General features: G+C 40.0%; 1 protein-coding gene across 1 annotated transcript in view; it reads right to left on the reverse strand.

The window, feature by feature from the left end:
• SPON1 (spondin 1) overlaps positions 1 to 21,235 on the reverse strand; it is a 149,036-nt gene extending 127,801 nt beyond the window's left edge. Inside the window, exons 1-2 of the mRNA XM_056493499.1 lie at positions 20,831 to 21,235; positions 14,417 to 14,523 (exon numbers count right to left, since the gene is read on the reverse strand). Of these exons, the coding sequence (XP_056349474.1) occupies positions 14,417 to 14,523; positions 20,831 to 21,053 (330 nt within the window). The 5' untranslated portion in view covers positions 21,054 to 21,235. The remainder of the gene's footprint in view (positions 1 to 14,416; positions 14,524 to 20,830) is intronic.
• Positions 21,236 to 21,470: the final 235 nt, after the last annotated feature.

Raw genomic sequence — 21,470 nt, forward strand, 5'->3', positions numbered from 1 at the left:
GCCCTTGTGTCTTTGCTTCTGTCAATGCACAGAATTTTTGCACAAAATCACCATTTATAAATGCTTGGAAGAACCTGCCTCCACTGTGCCTAATTGATATTTCATTAGTAATGACCTCCATGTCACCATTCAAGTCCAATCAATAACATATTTTAAATTCAGTGGTCCAGAACTTCTGTTCACCCTGAAAATAAGCTTCAAGCACTCCTACAGTTAAGAAATTTAAATAAGAAAAATAAAAAAAAAAGATGCTCTCATGTTCATAATGCAACAACACTTGAGAGAAAGCATGATTTAATTCTAAATCCACTCTTTTTTATCATAATTTCTAGAAGAAGACATGGACCTTATCTGCATTTCTCATTTACATTTCTGTGGCAAGGAATTCCAGGTTTGTTGTCAATTCAATTTAAAACTCAGGAGCTGCCATTTTTATTTCAGGAAGAAAATCCCAGATAAGGATGCATCTGCAACACCAGTCAGTCAAAGAAAGAGGAATGTTAAATTTGAGGAGGCACATAAAATATCTGATAAGGAAGAAATTTTATAGAGGCTGATCAAACAACATGTTCAGCTGGAGCACTGGAGGAACCTTTCTGTGTGTCTGCTTCACCCCCCAACTATTCTCTCTCTTTTCCATTTACAGAATGTTAATTGCCAGCCAAAGGAATTTTCTAAAAATTTTCTAATTATGGCTTTGTAGAGTAAAAAATCACAACATGGGCTTAAAAGTACAGGGGACTTCTTACTAATATAATCAATAATGATATTATTATAGAGGTGACACTTCTCTGCAATAGATTGCAACAATGGGGAGCAAAGTACAACAGAATTGCCTCTTCTGCTCTTAGGAACACCAGAATTGACAAAGGTCATTTGGAATACATAGTAAAATGTGAGTCTGCACATTTTACTGGATCAGCATTTCTCAGTCACTTAGTTTGTTCTGGCTTTTCATTTAACCTTCACTTCAGAAAATACAGTGCCAAGAATAGCTACCTCACTTGGAGCTCCTTGCTTAAGAAGGGATTTAAGGATTACAGAAAATACATATTTTTAATAGCATTATTGTCCTGCTCAGTGTTGGAGCTTTAAGGCATCAGCAGCTCTGGCACATGGGCTATTCATGTTCCTTCTGAGTGTCTCAGTGCCAAAATATACATCCCAACCCAGCTTGAGCTGCTGCCACACAAATTCTCCCAGCCTCTGGATGACTGTGTACAGAACATAATCTATTTCTGAGAGACTAATCCACTGCTAAAACCACACTTACAGCAGAAGTACCAGTGATCTGGAACTGCAGGCTTTGTGCAGATAAACTTCAGAAGGCATTTACCTCCTTAAAAAAGCTCTCAAATTTTTTTACAGAACTATTTGCATCCACTGTTGGGCTGGGAATGCAGAAGAAGAGTTGCAGGAAGTCAGGAGGGGGTTCTGGCAGCACTGACAGCAGTTGTGAGCAATTATAAAGCCACCACTCTCTTTGTGTGCATGTGAGTGTGTGCCTGAATGTGAGTAAAGAGATAATAATAACCATAAAAACAATAATAACCATAATAATATCTATAATAATATCAATAATAATAATAATAATAATAATAGTAATAATAATAATAATACAGGCTCTGGCCCCTTGTACTTATAATATGCTGATGAATTAAACACACAGCTTCTCCAATTCCTCCTTTCCTTAGAGGGCATCACAAATCACATACTCTATAATTGATTATATATCAATGGAATGGAATGGAATGGAATGGAATGGAATGGAATGGAATGGAATGGAATGGAATGGAATGGAATGGAATAGAATAGAATAGAATAGAATAGAATAGAATAGAATAGAATAGAATAGAATAGAATAGAATAGAATAGAATAGAATAGAATAGAATAGAATAGAATAGAATAGAATAGAATAGAATAGATATGCAATAAATACTGTATATCAGTTCCCCTTCATGCTGCTCTATAAAGCCAAATTTCATGTCACCTTGAGCACCCTTCCAGCAAATTGAACCTGCATGTCAAGAATGTCCAAGAAATCAAAATTTCTGCTTTTCTCCTTCCAGGATGAGAGGATTCTTATTCAGACACACTGCACTCAGCCAACAGTAAAGTCATCATCTGGCAAAAAGGAGACTCTTGTGGGCAGACCAGGTTTTTTTCCAAGACTTTGTTAAGCTCTCCTAAAATTCTGACTGAAGTCCAAGTCAGTAAAGTGCTGAGACTAAAAGAAAAGCTCACATTAAAACATGGTTTAGACACTTTTTGGAACAGCGTCTTGCTCTAAATGTTCATTTTGGGAACCTAACAGTGACACCAGTAATAGAAAAGTAACTAAAACATTCAGTGGTTGTATGAGCCTGTGTGAGAGGTTTGGTTTGATTTTTGGGGCTTTTTGTGGCTTTTTTTTCCAAAGAGGTTTTCTATTGTCTTGAGCACAGTGTATTTCCCCATGGTGTAAGATGTCTTCTGGTGGAAATAATCATGCAAAAAGAGATTCTGAAAAAAGCAGAATAACCAAAAAAAATTGGCAAAGGTTTCTAATAAAATTCTTAATCTCTCTGCAAATTGAACTATTCTAAAAACAGAGGTGTGAAATGAAATGGTAGTGTCTCAAATTCTGCTTCTACACAGATCAACACCCCAATAACAGAGCTGATCTCAGGGCCATGCACTGAATGAAATGTTCACTTACATGTATTTCCATATTACACGTGGGCCACGAATTTTGACAAGACCTTGGCATAAAAAAAAATTTTTTAAAACCAAATAATAAAAGGCAGGAATTTTGTTAAATCTGCTTCTGACATTTTTTACACATTCTAAATGAATTTCCAAGACAGGCTGCATAAGGGAGAGCTGATTTCTAAAGCTTCAGAGGAGCCTCATATGAAAGCATTAGACTAAGTTTTCAGCTCCTGCTGCTTTGGCTTTTTTTTTTTTTTTTTTTTTTTTTTGTTTTTTTGGTTTTTTGTTTTTTTTTAAATAACAGTTTTCTTTATACATGTCAGTTTTGTGGCTGTGGACAGACCTCCCAATTAAAAAATTGCACTCTTGTTTTACCATACATGCATATGGCAACAAAAAAACCCAAAAAAACCAATAAAACAAAAACAAACAAACAAACAAAAAAAATCACAATTTATCTCAATCTCAAAGGGATTTAATTCTGATGATTATGTTTTTCCAGGTTATAAAGTTGTTTTATTTGAAATTTCATTAGGATGAGTAGAAATTCAATAAATGTCATTATAGACCAAGAAGGGTGGTGAATAAATTTTCTTTTGGGGGTCCCTTGCAACTCAGATTCTATATAAAAAATTAATAAATCACAGTGAGAATAATCAACCCATTGAACAGCCTCCACAGGCACATGGTAGTGTCTCCATCTCTGGAGGCTTTCAAGAAGTGGCTGGACAAGGGACAAAATAATTTAATCCATGAATGGTTGGATCAGCTGAGTTTTCAAGCTACACTGTTCCATGATTTTATGAAGTAGGCATTCAATGAACTTCTCTCATTTTTTATATGAATTACAAATTGTATCTTTGCAGTTCCTTGATTTTTTTTTTTTTTTTTTTTTTTTTTTTTTTTTTTTTTTGGCAGTTTTTTTTTTTCACCTGCCACAGGTAGTTTTTCCAAGCTGGAACAAAGTTTATTTCAGCCAGATGACTTCATTTCTTCAACATTCTTCTCTCCAAAACACCAAATATGAGCCCAGACAAAACCACCTTCCCAAGATGAAGAGCTGGTGTGCAGGAATATAAACTGCTGCCCCTTTCTTCTTGACTCCCATGTGAGGATCTGAAGAGTGAAGTTTTTACCTGAGAATTTCACATCAGGGGCAGAAATAATCTCACCCATCTATCTGAGCATGGGAGAGTGAGAAATAACTCATCTTTTCACTGCAGAAACTGAACCCATGAGGAGTCTCAGGCCATCTCTCACTCCTAAAGCTGAATTTTGGTGATACAGGAAATCTGTCCCAGGTGTTGGGGACAATCAATCACACCACTGTTTGTTCAGAGGCATTTGAGAGTTTCAATATTAGTCTGAATTATTCTCAATAAATGTCAGTGAAAAGCTGTATAAAGCTCAAAGTCACCACCCTGGATCTGTTATTTTTCAGTGCTTTTCCATCTTTTGGAGACTAATCATAGAGATTTTGCACAGCTACTTGAGAAAATAAATCTATAAGGAGTGAAACTCTCAAACAACTTGAGCAAGAAGGATAGAAACAAAACCTTGTTCACAAAGGGAAAAACAGCTCCTGATGGTCAGAAAATCAACCACATCCAAAAGAAAAATTAATTTTCAGGAGATACCAACATTTGATAAATGGTAGCTAATCTCCAGAATATGAACTATATAATTAGAGAAGTATTAAAATTAAAGGCAAGGAATCATATTTAATATATGAGATTCTTATTACTTCTTATTTTCACTTAAAAAAAAAACCCCACAACACTTCCATGTTACACAGAGGCATTACCCCATCCAGTTTAGTAATTTAAAATACACCTAAATGTTGATGTTTCTGACTCTGTGCCAAACAACAGGAAGAACTAAAAGAAGAATCAGTAAGAATCCAAACACATTTATTTGTTGAAGTGACTAGAGAGCATTTGGAGGGGTTTCATCACTTTCATCCTGTAAAGGAAAGTTTTGCTTTTCTTTTTGATCCATACCAGGAGAACAGCTGTTATCACTGGGATTGTTTTTACTGTTCCTACCAAATATATAAAATTAGATTGTGCTCCCCTATTTTAAAATCTCTATATTGTATTTCACACCCATGACTGGAAATAACAAACATTTGTTATTTTATGCATGGACAATATTTCCATGCAAGGAGATGGGTGAATATTGAAACATTCCTGACACTGCATGTGAACAGCAGAACCCTTGAAGTTTAGGGATGGCTCAGGTGTGATATGTAATCTTGAGCAACTCCCTTCAATACTCAATTTTCTTTACAATATATATCATAAATTCACATTCCAGGAAAAATATTTACAAAGTTTAGTCCACGTAAAAACTTTGAAGTCTTAATCAGAAAGAGAATAGAATAGAATAGAATAGAATAGAATAGAATAGAATAGAATAGAATAGAATAGAATAGAATAGAATAATAAAATAAATAAAATAAAATAAAATTAAATTAAATTAAATTTGAGAGCTCTACTATATCCATACATGTGCAAATGTGGAGCACTGACAAGAGAAAATCACTAGGACATGACTAAGTAAATTTATCTGGAAAAACATTTAGTTATGATTTATCAAAATTCAAGAGAATTTATCAAGTATCTTAACAAAAGTTTAGCATATTGTCCTGCCTTTTTGTGTCCTTTGTGTTTTGAATCCTGCAATTTTCCTGTCAATATTTACACAAGTTTAGCTTATTAGGCTCAAGCACATCCCAAGTTTTTAGAGGATGTGATGTCCTCTAAAAAATATGTAAATAGATGTATATAGATGTATATATAGGGAAAAAAAAAATATACAAGTAGAGAGTTTTGAGAAGGTACCATATGGGTCTTTTTGGGGGAAATCTGACCCAGTGCCCAAGAAATTCCTGTTTGGAACACATGGTACTGAAAGCTAAGGCCATTATATAAGGCCAGTGTTCAAATATATCATAACCCAGCTCTGATTCACAGCAGCACTTTGTGCAACCTTCATGGACAGTGAAACTGGGTGACTGAAAGATTCCAAAGGAAGCCAAGAAACTTGGCACAGCCCACAGAGAAAACATTTATGATGATCTTAATTTAGGATTTATCACAATGTGTGGGCAGGTTTGCTGAACAGGAAGGATCAGGGAGGTTTTTCCTTCCCTCCTACATGTGGGATTCCCACAGGATCATGTGAAGAGGGGCCAGAGCAAAAGGACAGCAGCAAGAGGCAAACTGCTGCCTTAGCAATTTAGATTTAAAATTTAAAAGATTAAATTTTAAAGATTTAAAATCCCTCCCTGAAGCTTCCAGGAGGAATTCCTCATGCAGTGGTATAAAACATTTTCCTAAGAAAGTGACCTATTGCTCAAGAGAGATTGTAGTGAAAAGTATTTCTCCATTTTCGTTATTTGTTGGCTGCTTTATGGCCTCTCTCTCCTCTACTCTGTATTCTTCCTATTTAAAAGCAGTCTGTTAGCTAAAATAAGTTTGTGATGAACAGGCTAAAGAGAGCAATAACAGGTATAATTAAAAGCAGAGTCAACTTTACTCATCCAGCTGAAATTAGAAGAAAAAAAAAAAAAGATTAAATGAGTTCTTGGAGAACAAAACCCTGATGTGTGCCTGACAAATAATGAATAAACACTGGCAATGCCCTAAGGAACCTCTGCTGCACTACAGACTGTATCAAGTTATGGAATCATTAAAGTTGCAGAACACTAAGTACCAAAGCTGCCTCTTACACACTCATCCTTTCAGATGCTTCCTTTGAAAAGAAAAGCAGCTTCCAAGGAGCTGTGCCCACCCACAAGGAGAAAAAAAAAAAAAAAAAAGAGGCAAGAGCAGCAACAGTGCCTCAATTCACATAGATGAGAATAATTGGAGGCCAATCTGTGAAGTAAACAGAAGCAGGATGGAGGTTTTTCAATTTACACCTCCAGCCTACAAATTAGTGAGCAGTCTGGTGGGATGAGCTTGCCAGGATTGCATAATAAACCTACCCCCAGCAACAATGCAGGGAAAAGGGGAACAAAATGGCAACTCTACACCAGCAGGGAATTTCCCTTTCTAATTACTGACTGCCATGAAAAGAATTCTCAAGAGCCAAATGTCAGCTTTTTGTGCAATTTCTTCATTATCCTTGATTTATTCTCGTCTGGAAAATTAATTTCAATGGTGTTTTTAAAGAATCAAAAGTAAATCTGCATAAAAGATACAAAGCATCTTCTGGTAAAATAATGCTTGGGAATTTATTGGGTAAAATAATTTATTTTTGTGACAGAAGTTCAACAGATTACCAGTAATTATGGTTTGTATAAATATCTTGCCCATTTTCATTATATAGTCACTTGTCTATGCCCATTGAAACCAAAAGTGCCTAACCCAAAGAATTTTGGTTTTTGCAGAACATGCTGGGTACATTCACATCCTGCCTCTTATAAAAACATGAGAAAAATAAAGCTGAATATAAGATTTTCAGTTTTTCTCACAGCAAGTGAAAAAGGAAACAAAACAGAGCAGAAGGGGGATGGTTTGAGATAAATAGGTAAAAAAAAAAAAAAAAAAAAAAAAGAAAAAAAAACTCTTCTGAGGGACACACTTCCTCACAAGAAAATTTTCTGTGCCCTTTCAATGATTTTCCATTTGTAGATTTCCACTTTGGGCAATACCAGGTCACTCCTGAGACACAACTACTTGGAGTAGGAGTCAAGAATAATTTCAGAAAACAGAACCATGTGATCAGAGTGGCAGGTGGCACGTTATTTCTAGATAAATCCTTGAATTTTTAGAGCTTGATCAAAAGGGTCTGTGGTGAGGCCATTTCCACTCATGGCTGTTCTCTGCTCTTTCCCTGCTAGAGACAGAAAAATGGGAGACTGAGCTGGTTGAGGTGGACAGCAGAGACTGAAGGAAATCAGGATGTGGGGATAACAGAGCAGGAGAAATTCTGATTTTGGTCTGTGTGTCTGAAGAGAACCTTTTGTGTAAGTACTTCCAGCTAGAGACATCCTTAAAATCCCAGAGATGAACAAGGTCACTTCACCTTGAAGTGGTCCAGCATTGTGCTAGATGAGACAAATTCTGTGAAAACATGAAAGAAAGAGCAACACCATGTGGCTTTTTCAGTCTGGGACTCCAAACAGCTCTCAAGCTGGTCAGGGAAAAAAAAAAAAAAAAACCAAAAAAAAACAACTTCTTAAAGCCACCTCCCAGCCTTCCTGCTCAGTTTCCTGGGAAAACAGACCAAAGGAAAACAAAGCATCCTGATGAGAAAGACATCTGCAAAGCACTGAAGCAAAGCACTGATGGGATTAGGATGAGGGGTGCATTTTTCACTTGTGTGAGCCCCTGCCCATCATCATTTCCATCCATCACTGCATGAAGTGAAATGACCAAAACCAAATCCCTGAAGGTGTGTGAAGATAAAGCAGCAAAAGGCAGACATGTGGAATGCCCCAGAACCCAAAGATTTCTGGTTTCCTGGCCAGCTTTTCATCCTTCTGAGGCAGGAGGAACACCCAGTGATCAGATGGCTGATGAGCCTGGGCTGGCAGGTCATGAGAGCAAAGACAAAAATCAATTACAGCTGCCCAGGGCAGCAGTGGGGCTGGAACAATTCCCATTGAGAGGTCACCACCACCCTTAGAAAGGCAAGAGCTGAGCAGGAGAACTGCCAGGGCTAGGTCTGAGAACACTACCTATGAATCTGGAATAATGGAAGCTAAAAATATTGTCACTTTAATAATGCAAAAGGGTCTCTGAATTCAGGAAGCAGTTCTCAAGACAACAGGCATAGCAAGCAGTACTTTTGGTCCAGCAGCAATTAATTCAGCAGTGAGAACTGACCAGGAAGCCTGGAGGAAGGATTTTTGCCTCCAGCAGCCATTCCTGAATGAGTCAGGTGGGTAAACTCCTGAATTTAAGAGAGTCATTCTGCTTTTAAACCTCTCAACAGGAAAAAAAAAAAAAAAAAAAAAACCACAAAAAAGAAATTTAGAAAGGAAAACCTAATGGCAACGTTATAAATGAAGGAAGAGCTGCTGATGCCTCAATGAACCTGGAGCCTACAACCCATGGCACCTGTAAAGCATCTGGCTGTTGCCAGAGGGGTTAAATGTCTCTGCTAAAATTCCACATGGCCCAGGTGCCACCATCTGAAGAAAGATTATCTGAGAGGGGAATAACAATGAGTTAGACAGTTTACTTGGGCTGGAAATAAATGGGTATTTGAAGTAAATCCCCTTAGAGTCACTGAGACAGGTATGTCCACTTAAACACTGCCTGGGGAAGAACACACAGCTTCTTTTTTTTTGATTGACAAAACAGAGTTGGAGGGATCCAGACTTTGTCTCAGGGTGAGACAACTGCAAATGCAAAACTGGACTAGACTGGAAGCTAGACCTGAACAGAGAACATTCAGGCATCAAATAATCCCAAAGCCCAAGAGGGGATTGATGTGTCTGAAGAGCAGAGTGGAACCTCCAAGGCAGAAGGGAACAATGCTTCCAGTGTAATTCCTCTCCTGAGGATTGGTTTGTCCAGTGCCAGTGCCAAACTCCAGGAAACAATTCTTTAATGATTCTCTTTGGAAGAGAGAACCAGGACATCTCAGTTTAATGCTAATCTAAATAACAGAATAAACTAACAGGTGTTTTTTCTTGAAGAGGGGGATTCAATTAGGCAACTCTGAATTTTTACTGGGATGTAGTCTGGCTCTGCTGCTCTGGCAGTGAGCAAGGCAGGGCAGAAGTTGCACTTGAGATAACCCAGCTCTGATAAGCCTTGGATGTGAAAAGGAGCCTGGAGTTTCAGCTAACCAATCTCAAAAACATGCTTCCTGTTTTTTGGTTTTCCTGTTTTTAGTGGGTTTCTTCAGTTGGTGTTTTGGCTGGTATTTTTCCAAAGCAGAAATTGAATCATCACAAATTAAATATTTGTTTAGGCATAACCCTTTCCAAAAAACATAAGCTCTTACTGAGACACAATCATCATTTTGAAGTCATTCTCAAGAAGAAGCATTTCCCCAGCAGACAAAAAAAAGAAACATAAAGAGGAAAAATTAGATTAGATTAAACAAAGAGGACTAAATATTATGTGGCCAGAAGTTAGATGTTTTTTCCACAGCCAAGCAGGGAGATAGGGAAAGGACAAAAAATTAGAAATGTCAGAAGATAAACTAAAGCCAAATGAACTACAAAAGTTGTTTTTGTAAAGTGATGTAGCAAGAAAACCCTTAGAAAAGGCAAAGCTGAGATAAGCAAGTTGACAACAGAAGAGTGAGCCCAGCCTAAGAGAATGAATCTCATTTTTATTCAGCAGTGAACTAAGTTACATTGCAGGTATAAATTAATATTTATTTCCTCTTTGTACTGGTGTTAGTAGCTCAAAGATCCACTGTAGTAAAATACATAACAAGAAAGTATTCAGAAATTTCTTATATTTTCAGATTTTGGCTGTGAAATTTCACGGTTCAAATCATTTATTCTAAAAGACACAGCAGCTCTGTTCACAACCAGCTGGGACAAACCAGAGTTAGGTCATGCAAAACCTGAAAAACATCACAATGTAAAGATTTTTTTTTTTGTCTGAGCTGAAACCAGAATAAGAATGTAAAGGAAGCAAAAAAACCTGCACAGTTGGAATCCAATTTGGTTTTTCTCCAGCCTCACCAGCAGCAAATACTATCAGAGCTGCAAGTTCCTGGAGCTCATCACTCTCTCACATTAATTACCTTTTATTGTTCTAGGCAGGCATAACATCCTCCTGAGACAATTTCTTAACCAAAATCTTGCCTGTAAGTGGCTCAGGTTGAGGATTTTCCACTGCACCAGAGATATTTCTAGTTAATCTCACTCAAAGTGTTCACATTTTCCTGGCAGTGCTAAAACTGGCAGAGGCAGATATTTTTAGGGGGGGGGGGGGAATTTTTATTTTTAAACTCATTTTTAAATATCATGAGATGGAACTTGGAGTTCTAGAAGAATGTGTGAAAATGTTCATCAGGGTTAAACAATTCCACCCTACTGGAAAGATGAAGTAGAATTTGGTTTTCCATTATAACCTACAGGGGGGTTGTGCCTAGAATAATATCTGCAGTGATTCTTATAGAAAGAAAACACAGGAACACTCTTGCATTTTTAGATTTAAATTTTGCAGACTTACAGATGAAAAAGAGATTTAAATTTTTTACAGACTGAGAATTCATGTCTACCTGGCATATTTGATTCTTTCCTGTTTAAAATACTCCTGTAATTACAGCTTTGGGTCATTACCTCCTCATGCTTTTAAGCAGTGAGATGACAGACTCTGTTTCAGTGATGAGATGCTGGGACAGGGAATGGAGAGAATGCAAACATCAGTGAAATACTTGGAAGTTCTGGGCACTACATAGATTCATGCACCTCAGAATAAGTTATTTATAAAGTAGCCTGATGAGTTTATACTGGGATGCAAGCTTAAAAAAACCCAAATATACAAGCCTAAAAGAACATCAAGATGGCCAAAGTATACCTGAATCCTTACTATTAAAAGCTAAAAAAATAATTGCAATCTTTAAATCTTTTAAAAACCATAAAACAACCTTTGCTTATAAATACAAGAATAAATCACTTGAAATGGCTAAAAGCCTTTTAAGAGTGCTCCTTTCAAAATGCACTGTATCAGGAAGATGTAAGATTCCTATAAAATGCTGGGGCAGAGCATTAGAGGAGCTGCTTTTCTCTGAGGTTGTAAAAATACCTTTTAATCTAAATGCCTTGCTGAGCACATCTGTCAAGTGAACAGCATCAAAAGAATGGGGTGACCAAAAACAAAGAACACATCTGGGCTATTGTTCCAGGGACTAAAGACAAACTTACCTTACTTAGCTGACTACTCCAATTTTCCTGAAATGTTTTTCTTCTTCAGCACAGCTTCCAGCTTTTAGTAATGCCACATCTTTAATAAAACCCTCATTCTTGCTGCTGTGCTTGCTCACTTTCTCACATTGCTTTTGCAGAGGTTCAATTCAGCAGCCTAAACTAAGATTTTTTTCTGGTTCACTCTGGAGCAAAAAAAAAAAAAAAAAAAAAATGCACAAGGACACCTCCAGGAGAACTACTATGGTGAAAGGATTTAACACCAAACTATCCAAAAAATGCAGGTGCAAGATACAAATCCAACAAGTGATCATGCCAAAGCAGCACAAGGAAGTGCTGAATTTTGAGTTTCTGTGATTCAGTTTATCACTGAGAGACACAGAGATCATTTTTGCACACCATTTTTTATCCAGTTTAATTATTTATTTAATTAATTAATTATTATGGCATAAATAGTGCCATCTTTTGGGGGAGTGAATGGCATCTTGAAGGACAGAATTGCAGGTCATAACTTCCTTGATAAAATGGATGAAGCTCCACATTTTTAAAAAAGGAATAAAAAAGCACAGACTGAGCAGATTCTTCCTGAACACAGGCATATGAAAATTTGAAAATTTGAATAAGGAACAGGTAAAGCGTGTGTGGAATTGGAGGGAGAATAAAGGAAATTTCAGACTACCTTCCTCATAAGGTATCAAGAAAATTCTTAAGGTAGGAAGACAATTTCATAAGAGTGAAAACTCAGTATGGATGTTAGTAAAAGATCTACAAAGTTCCCCTTAAATTTTCTATCAAATATAATATATTGAAGTGTTTAAACTTGGCGAGATGAATTTATTCTTCTTGTTGAAGACTCCAGAACAGATAGACAAAACATCCACCAGAATTTTTCTTCGAATATTTATCCTCCTTCAGAGAACAAGGAAGACAGATGAGATGAGGTTCAGCACTACATTTCTAATATTCTGCATTATTTATCAGACAGAATCTATTACATTGCACACATCTGTTGATTCAAATGGCCCATACAGACACTCTCCTGTAGTCAGTCAGTGGTGATTGCTGCCCTGGGGTTTAATTTGCCTTCCAAACGATTTGCAGACTGTTGCTAAACATTACAAAAGAGAAGGATCAGCAGTCTGCATGGCAAGAGCTGGGAATGGTTTGTGTAAAGGGGCCAGTGGGACAAATACCCACAGCTTTCAAAGGGCCTCACTCAGCTGTGCACTTATCCCTATATTCCCAAATTCCTACAGATGAATTTGGCATCTTGGATTCCCTAGCCATATTTAATTTAGCTATTTAACACATGTTTTGGGGAGACAAAGTGATTTTAAGGCTGGATTGGGTCCTGTGTGCACTACAAGGACAAAAAAAAAAAAACGAGGAAGTTTGGCTGCATTAAGTAAACAAACAGTAAAATCAGATTTTAAAGTGGAGAAGAGATTTACAATGGAGTCCACCCCATGCTTCTCTAAGTATAGGGGTAACCAGAAAGTGTACAGAAAAAAATACCTGTCCAAGCAAGGATTTTAACAGCTGTGCTATTCCCAGGCTCACAGCCCTGCAGCTGGATGATTAATGAATGTTCACTGGACCTGCTGCTCCTTCACTGAGTTTTGGGGATGCTCACCCAACCCCAAGGTCTGTCCTGAGCACACAAAAAGCAAAGCTTAGTGAGAGTCTCACTGTGAATTAGACATAAAGACAAAACTCAGGCCAAATTTTTCCCATTAGCCACAGCCACAGAGATATTAACAACTGAAATGAACAAGTTAATGGTGACAAGTTTCTTTTAAAATAGATGAAGCATCACTATTTCTACTTCTTAGCAGCAGCTGATCCTTCAATATTAACTTAATCTTTAAAAACCCAAACTTATTAAAAGCCCATATGAAAGAGATTTCTCCCAAATAGGAATTTGTTTCATTTGAAGGAAGATTGAGTTATTCCAATGTCAAAGAAGTTCTCACTTATTCTAGATTTTCTTGCAAAATGTATGAAAATCAGACAGAGGACTCTAGGAAAACTTAGTAGGAAAACTGGGCAATTACTTACTGAGTTTGCACATCATATTTTCTATATACAAAAATATAGAAAAAATATAGAAAAAGAAATATAAAAATATGTTAATTGATGTGTCCTTGCAGATCACCAAAATTGGAACTGGGGTATTTCCCTTGAAAACCTTGAAATCTGAGGCAAATGAAATCTTCCACCTAGAAATCATTATTAAAATTACTGTCAGTAGTATTACACATCCTGTAAATTATAATCAATACAATTCTGCAATATTTCTAAGCCTGGAAAATCAAACATCAAACAATTCCTCATGTGAGAATCAAACCTACATGCATCATTTCTATCTTCCCTCATAAATATGATCTGTATTCTCAGTTTCCAGAATTTCCTGCATGGAGTAGCTGAAAAAAAACAACTTGTGACTCATCCTTCTGGATCCTAATCCTTTTAATAACAAACATTTCATTAAGTAAAGTACTACTGAGCATAAATAAAACAGCAGAACCTAATTTATGAATGATAAAACAGTCATTACAGCTGTGGTGAACACTTCTCAGATCTCAGTGGACAAAAATACCGAGGCGAAGAAACACAAAAACCAAAATATGACTAGGAGAATTTTGGATAAAAAGTTGAGGTGTGGCCCTAGGCTCTAGCTGGAATACCTGATGCTCATTTTTAACAGCAGGAATGTGTGAAGGCAAGCTGAAGTCCAGGCACTTGAACACAGGTGGAATAAAAAAGAAGATTTGTGCTTACTTAAGCATGGTGTGCACTGTGCTGTGTGTATAAAACCTCCCCTTGAGCCAGGCAAGCAGCAAAGGCTCCAAAAGGGTGTAGGAAAGTTGTCTCACCTGGAAGGATCCTGCATGGTCTTCCTCCTTGTCCCCTTCCTTCCCCTCCTTGAGGGCGATGAGTGTGAACCCTCTGAAGTAGGCAGGGGTGGCAGCAGAGAGGGTCACTGGGGGTGAGCAGAGAAACAAAAACACCACGTTAACTGTGAAATCTGCTGTGAGCCTGCACATCCTTCCCCAGCCTGAGCTGGCATGAGCTGAAGGGAGAGAATGCAAAATGTGCAGAACAACCTGGAACTGGGGTATTTCCCTTGGAAACCCTGGAGCCTGAGGCAAGTGAAAGCTTCCACCTAGAAACTGAGAAACGCTGGCATGAAATAGCTCAGCTGTTTTCTTCTTCCCCCCACTTTTTTTTTGATCATCTGCAGGAGGGTTGTGTTGGTGGTGGTTTGGGGGTTTGGACACATGTGCAAGGGGTTTTTCTACTTTGGGATTTTTTTGTTTGTTTTGGGGGTTTAGGGGATGTAAAGGAGCATCCCTAAATATTTGACTTTGGTTTTTGTCCAGTTCTGAGCACAGACAATTACTTCAGTCTTTCAGATGACCACACTGCCTGCTCCAGCTCAGCTACACTCAACAGGACACCCCAGCTTCTGGAAATGGGGGATCTCAAAAATATCCTTCCTCTGCCTCATCCTCAGGGCAAAACAGGACACAAAACTAAACTCCTGGCTGAAGCTGACCCCTAAAGGTTGTGCTGGCAGCACAATCCAGCAGACACCCTTCTTCTCACCCCTGTCCTGGCCAGGAAGGCAGCACTGGATCCACCAGCAGAGCACAGGTGATTAATGCTGATTAATCTGATTTTACCATGCTCAGCAGCAGGATTAAATCCCTGGTTTGATGCCAGTGCAAGGTGACTTGTCTGTTCACCACCAGCAGCACCCAAGCACCACCTGAGTACACAGAATTATGAGATATTCTGGGCTGGAAGGGACCCACAAGGACCATCAATCATTAATTGAATGGCCCCTACAGTTTTTAGCACCAGGCTCTGTTAGAGCTGAGATAATCTCAGGATCCTCAGCTGAGGCTCTTTTGAACATTATCAGAAAGGGAGAATGAGGCAGAACTTTTGAAATTGCCAAACTCTCTTCAACAACTGACAGCAACCCTTTCCTGAAACAGGGATCAGTTTTAGGGGGAAAAAAAAAAAATTATTCTAGAATTAAACTAAAAGAGACAGAAAATGGAACTCTTAATGTTTTAAGAAGCTTTTACTTTAAGCACAATGCAAAGAGAGTCACTCTCAGTGCTTTATTGTCACACTCTCCAACCCTGAGAGGCACAATAAAAACTGAAGACCACCCACAGTTCTCAGACCAAGGCTGCTCCATAGAAGAGTTTCCACAAGAGACTCCCTCTCACACAAATAGGCTGCAAGGGGTTGAATCACATTGCCAAAAATTACAGATTGCCCTTACAAGATATGGATTTCAAAATATGCCCCAGAGTTCATCTGGAACATATGGAGAGCTCTTTGATCTAGAAATTCAGTAGCAGAAAAATATAAAGTCAGTTATTTGAAAATTTCTAGCATTATGCAGCTGTGTTTGGGTCTAAAACTCACAGTGTTTGTAAAAATGCCTGACTTTTCTGACTATATGTGAAAAAGAAAAAAGGATTGGAGAGATTTATTTCAATTTTCAAGCTTCTGTGCAAGTGGCACACTTTGACCTATAAACCTGCAAACACCTTTACAAAACTGGGCTAGTGATTGCCACAATAACAAGACCCCCAACTCAAAGTTTTCAACACACTTTTCATTCCATGGATCAAGTTAAATGTTGTGGTTTTGGGGGAGGAGGAAAATTTCACATACTATATTCCAAAATGGAATAACAGCATAATGCCATTAAAATTTTTGCTTACTTTACAAAGTATTGCCCCATTTCATTAATTCATTTTCTGCCCAACAATTAGTATGATTAGCCCAATTTTGCTAACTTCTGCAGCTCTGGCTAGATGAAAACCCACAGGCAGCCTCTCAGTTGCAATAACTGGGAACAGCACACTGCTGAACTCAACAGAGATGAACACATTACTGCTGCTTGAACAGTGATTCTCAGAAATTAACTGCCATAAAGGTCCTTTACATGCAACAAATTTTTCCACATCATATGCAATTAAAGGCTCTGAATCACTGTAAAAGGTTACACCAGAAATACTTAAATATGTGTGCAAGCAAACAGAGAATCCAGCTGTGAACTGACTCAACAGTTTTCATTTTCCTCACTAAGTTACAGATCAGTTTCCAAAATTCTAAACACCTACCTAGAAAACAGAGAAATGCTACAGAAACATTAGGGGGGGAAAAAAAGCAAAAGGCAAAAGCTCCAAAGCCTGACTCATGGTTTCTGAATGCCTGGGTTTAGCAATAGCCCTGCTGTGGTTGCAGTCATTTTAACCCCAGATCAATCCAAGAGGGTGATGCTGCTCACTCAGCAGCCACATCCAGGCAGCTGCACTCACTCAGCTGGGCTTGGGAACACATCCAGCCCAAAACTCAAACAAACCCAGCCCAGCCAGAGGGTTCAGCTGGGTCCATCCTGCTGCCTGGAAGGGCTGACCTGGAACAGAGACCAGGCAGAGCAAAAGGGACAAAACAGGGATTTATTGAAAGGATGCACCTTGGGCAGTGCAAGAGCCTGGCCAGGGCTACACCCAAATCAAACCCAAGGTGGATCCCAGCCATGAGTTTTACACTTTTATAAGTTTTGGTTCATCTACACATTGGGGTCAATTATCCAACCACAGCCCCAGGCCATGAAGTCTCAGCCCCTGGTTTGCCCCTTTCCCTCACCATTGTTTCTGCTTTTTGGGTACCAGCTGTCCTTGGTTCTCCAGCTGGGAAGGAATTGTTTTGTCACTACCTGTGAACTTACCAACACCTAACATGAAGTGTCAGAGTTACACACTAAGCAGCAGAGATTCTGAAAAATACAAAAGCTAAAACCCAAGGCATCATCCCCACGTGGCTGCTCCAGCAGCAGGGATGGACACACGGACACAGGGACACAAGGACACAGGGAGGGCAGGCTCCTGGGGGTGCAGGGTCTGTGCTTTGGGACTCAGACATTTAGGGATCTGTGCTTTGGCAGCCCAGAGCAGCAGGTGACACCTGGGCTGGGAATTCCTGTGGGAATTATCAGTGTGCACCACAGCACCAGGGTTTATCCCAAACATTCCCAAATCCAGAGCTTGCTCTGCAGTGCCTCTGGAGAGGCTGCTCCAGCGCTGGGAAGCTGTCAGACCACATCTGCTTCTCACAAGGGAGCAGCTCTTAGCTGCATAAGGGCTGAGAGTTTTTGGGCTAAACAGCTGTGTCCTGCTCACACCCTGTTCACACTAATTAACTCTCACTGAATAATATGAACTTCCTGCAAGGATCTGTTAAATCTCAGTGCAAGCCTCAGAGTTAAGGATTTCACTTGAAAGGGAAGATTACATATCAGCAGTTACTTTTGTCCTCTTCCATCCCTCTGGCAAATCTCTAATTGCTTCACAAGTTGCACTTTGGCACCTTCAACACCCTCCTCATTCCCCAGTGTCCCAGGCTGAAGGTGGGGTGATCAAAGCAGCTGCTCTTTTGGTTTCAGGCAGGAAATCTGACTTTTCTCATCCTACACAACTGCACATTGCACAAACACACCTTCCAAATCCCACCTGTGCTTTGTGGAACGTGGGAATGGCTGGTGCAGCTACAGAAGGAGTGACTGTTTGCAAAGTGTTTGCACGTTGAGGGGGGAAGAAAGAAATGGGAAGAAAAAGGCTCAACACTCTTTACAAGTCCCCACACACACCTCCAATGAGTATTTCCTCAAAATCTGAGGAAATGAGCTGACCTACAAGTGGAAATTCCATTAAAACCAGAAAGAGCATCCAGACAGAAGGTGTATGTAAGGATTATAACTAGCCTAGCACTCCTTTTCTTTGTCAGAATAATAACTTCATGCTATCATAGCAGAAAGTATGTCTACTGCATGTCAGCATGTGAAATGGGCATTCTGCTGCCTTTCTGCAGAAGCAAGTTTATTTACATTTTAATGGCGTGAAACTTGCCTCATTTTTTCATGGAAATCTCATGCAATCATTAATCTAACTCTACAATCAATAAAGCCAGGACTGAGTATTTTCAAGGACCATTACCCTGCATCACCATCCAAACTTAGGGCTCATTTGTGCCTCTGAATGCAGAGCTCTGACCTTCAGTGGAAGGGAGAGCAGCTCCATCAAGGTCAGAGGCACCAGCAAGGATTCCTAGGATGGAGTTCCCACAAAGCTGCTCCTAAGGGAAGAACTGGTCCTACAGAAGGACATTTTAATTGTCTGACAGGAGAGCATCCCCTTATTCTCTGCTGCCAGCAGGCAGAGGAGTGAATACCCACTCAGGGTATTTACTTCTGTAAAGCACATTTCCATATACATGTACATGTATATATTCCTCTATTCTCCACCTTGAAAATACTAGTTTATTCCAAGAGCCCACCTGGAATGTGCCAAGGAGCCAGACTGCATCAATCCAAGCAGGGGCCATGGAAACAGGAATATCTGGCTCCAGTGCTAAGGAGCTTGTGCAAGTCTTCTGCCATCTTGCATATAGAGTAATTTGCAGATAAAAACAAACAAACAAACAAATAAAACCCCACAGAGCTGTTACAATATCTCATTATTTCAATCATTAGTTGGATTTTTCATCCTTTGGATGTTTGGATAAAGTTCCAGTTGGACTGTAGAAAGGCCTTTGAAAAATAAGTTCTCAAAACTTTCTGTATATTGTCAGTTTTAACTCCTGCTATGTTACAGTAGCATTTATTTGGGTTCTTCCAACCATTCAGGAATTGTCCTTAAAGAACAATCTGCACACCCCAACGTGCCACCTGAATACTTCAGTCCTAAGTATCAGAAACACAGACATATATTCTGTTCTACATTTTAACTTTTTACTATTAGCTGTAATTTTCTCACTTCCAAGCAGCTGTAATAGCCTAATGTGATTTTATTAATTGAGTTCCTAATACCAAGACCTAATATCTCCAGAAAATTAGTTCTGCTAATTCACCTGGGAGTTTCTTTCTTCCTCTGTTTCCATGCAATAGAAACTTCTTTGGTTAGATGACTGAAAATGTCCAGTCAGGTTTTCACAGAAGTGAATTCCAAAAAACTTTTAAGGAATGTTTGCATTTGTCACTATCAAAAAACTTGGCACATCTTTGTCCTGCTTAGTAGATGTGTCAAGCTGCCATGGCACATGAAATCTTTCAGACTCCAGGTCCTAATCCCCATGTCTGGAACAGCCCAGCCCGTGGGTAACGTGCATTTCCTCACATCACATTAAAATAAAACTATTTTTGGGGGCAAAAAAATCAAACCAATAGCATGCAAAGTTAAGAGACTGGTGCTCAAAACAGGTGAACCACTGCTGCAGAGGTATTTCTCAGCCTTTGATTATGCTACAGGCAGACTTTTTTCTCCTCTAGACAAGATTCCCATGGTCATGCCATGGGAAAACGTTGCTCTTTACCCTGGATCTAAGAAACACTTAGAAGAATCTCCCAGTAAGTTTTTTTACTAGAAGTATGTTACCTAAAAAATTCCAAATTTGTTTTAAAGTGTTTTCAAAATACATTCCAAGAAGGTTTGTGTCTGAAGGCATTACACAGTGAGGCAGGAAAAGTAACCAGAACCTGTCTTTGCCTATTAATTAGTGAAATACACCCGAATTAGCTTTGGAAGTTCATTCCAAGGATTGTATGTGACATGCTCAGGGAAGAACAAATGCCTCCATCTCTTATTTACAGTGGTCGTTAGAAGTGTCTCTGCCTCTTTCCTTTTAAAACCATCTGTTCATTTACCCAGAAAGCAAAAAAAAAGGAAAAAAAAAAGAAAAAGGGGTGGGATAAACGTAAGTGGAAAATGTGGGAAGTTGGCAGTGTGCTGCATCATGTTTGCCCATATGCTAACTCATTATATTAACATCCATATTTCAGGGCAAGAACGATTAGCTCCGAGTTTCCTCTCCCTCCTGCCGGGTGTTAAAGCTTCTTTTTATATTTAAAGGGACAGGAAGGAATCGCACGGTGGGTAAAGGGGGGGAAGAGTGTGCTTGGCATCCCTGCAACTTGTGACCGTGTGCGGGCGCCCAGCCGGCAGAGAGGGCTCGCAAAGGAGGGGAAATTCCTCCCGGTGAGGAATGCCTGGGAGCGAAGCGATGCGCTGAAAGCCAACTCCTCTCACTTGTCACGGGAGCATCCCCGATAAAGCAACGCGTGGGGGAATGCTACCCTGCCCTAACCCACACGGTTACACACGCCGAGAGGGATGCAGGGATGCCAGGCAGAGACGCTTCCAGCTCCAGAGCCACGCATCCTCACCGCTCTCCTCAGCACGGGATGCAGAGCATGTCCAACTTACCCCGGTAACTGCTCCCAGGCTTGTAAAATTCCGGGTCGCCCTCCACCCTGAGGCTGAATTCATTGTACCCTTCCCTCCTGGTGCCTTGGGCTCGCAGGATCCGGCTGCAATATCCCTCGGACTTGGCGGCTTTCTCCAAGGTTTCGTCGGGAAAGCCCTTGGCCACCAAGGGGAAAGTGAGCGCCAGGAGCCGCAGGGCGAGCGGCTGCAGATGCGCTCCCATCCTCGGCGCTCCGCACAACTTTTGGGGTCCGGGCAGGGCTGGCAGGGATCGGCAGGGATGGGCAGGGATGGCAGGACACGGCAGGATGGGCAGACAGCTCCCGGGCAGCCCCAGCCCCGGCGTGAGGCTGCCGGGGCGGATCGCAGAGAGCGGAGCTGCTGCCGGAGAGAGGGAGGGAGGGGAAAAGCAGGGAGGGGGCAGAGAGGGAGGGGACGGCGAGGAAGGGGAGGGGAGAGGGAGGGAGGGAAGTCTGATCTTGCCCAGAGCCCGGGCTGAAGCGCTGTTTTGTTTCAGAGCCGTGTTTGCTTAGGCGAGCTGGGCTCGCAGGGTTTGGTGCGGGAGCGGTGTCTCCCAGACACCCAGCGCACAGACCCGAAATTAATCACCCGCATTCCTGCCGAGGTCTATAGTTACCGT

Source organism: Oenanthe melanoleuca, chromosome 5 (genome assembly GCF_029582105.1).
Source record: "Oenanthe melanoleuca isolate GR-GAL-2019-014 chromosome 5, OMel1.0, whole genome shotgun sequence".
Classification (NCBI taxonomy): Eukaryota; Metazoa; Chordata; class Aves; order Passeriformes; family Muscicapidae; genus Oenanthe; species Oenanthe melanoleuca.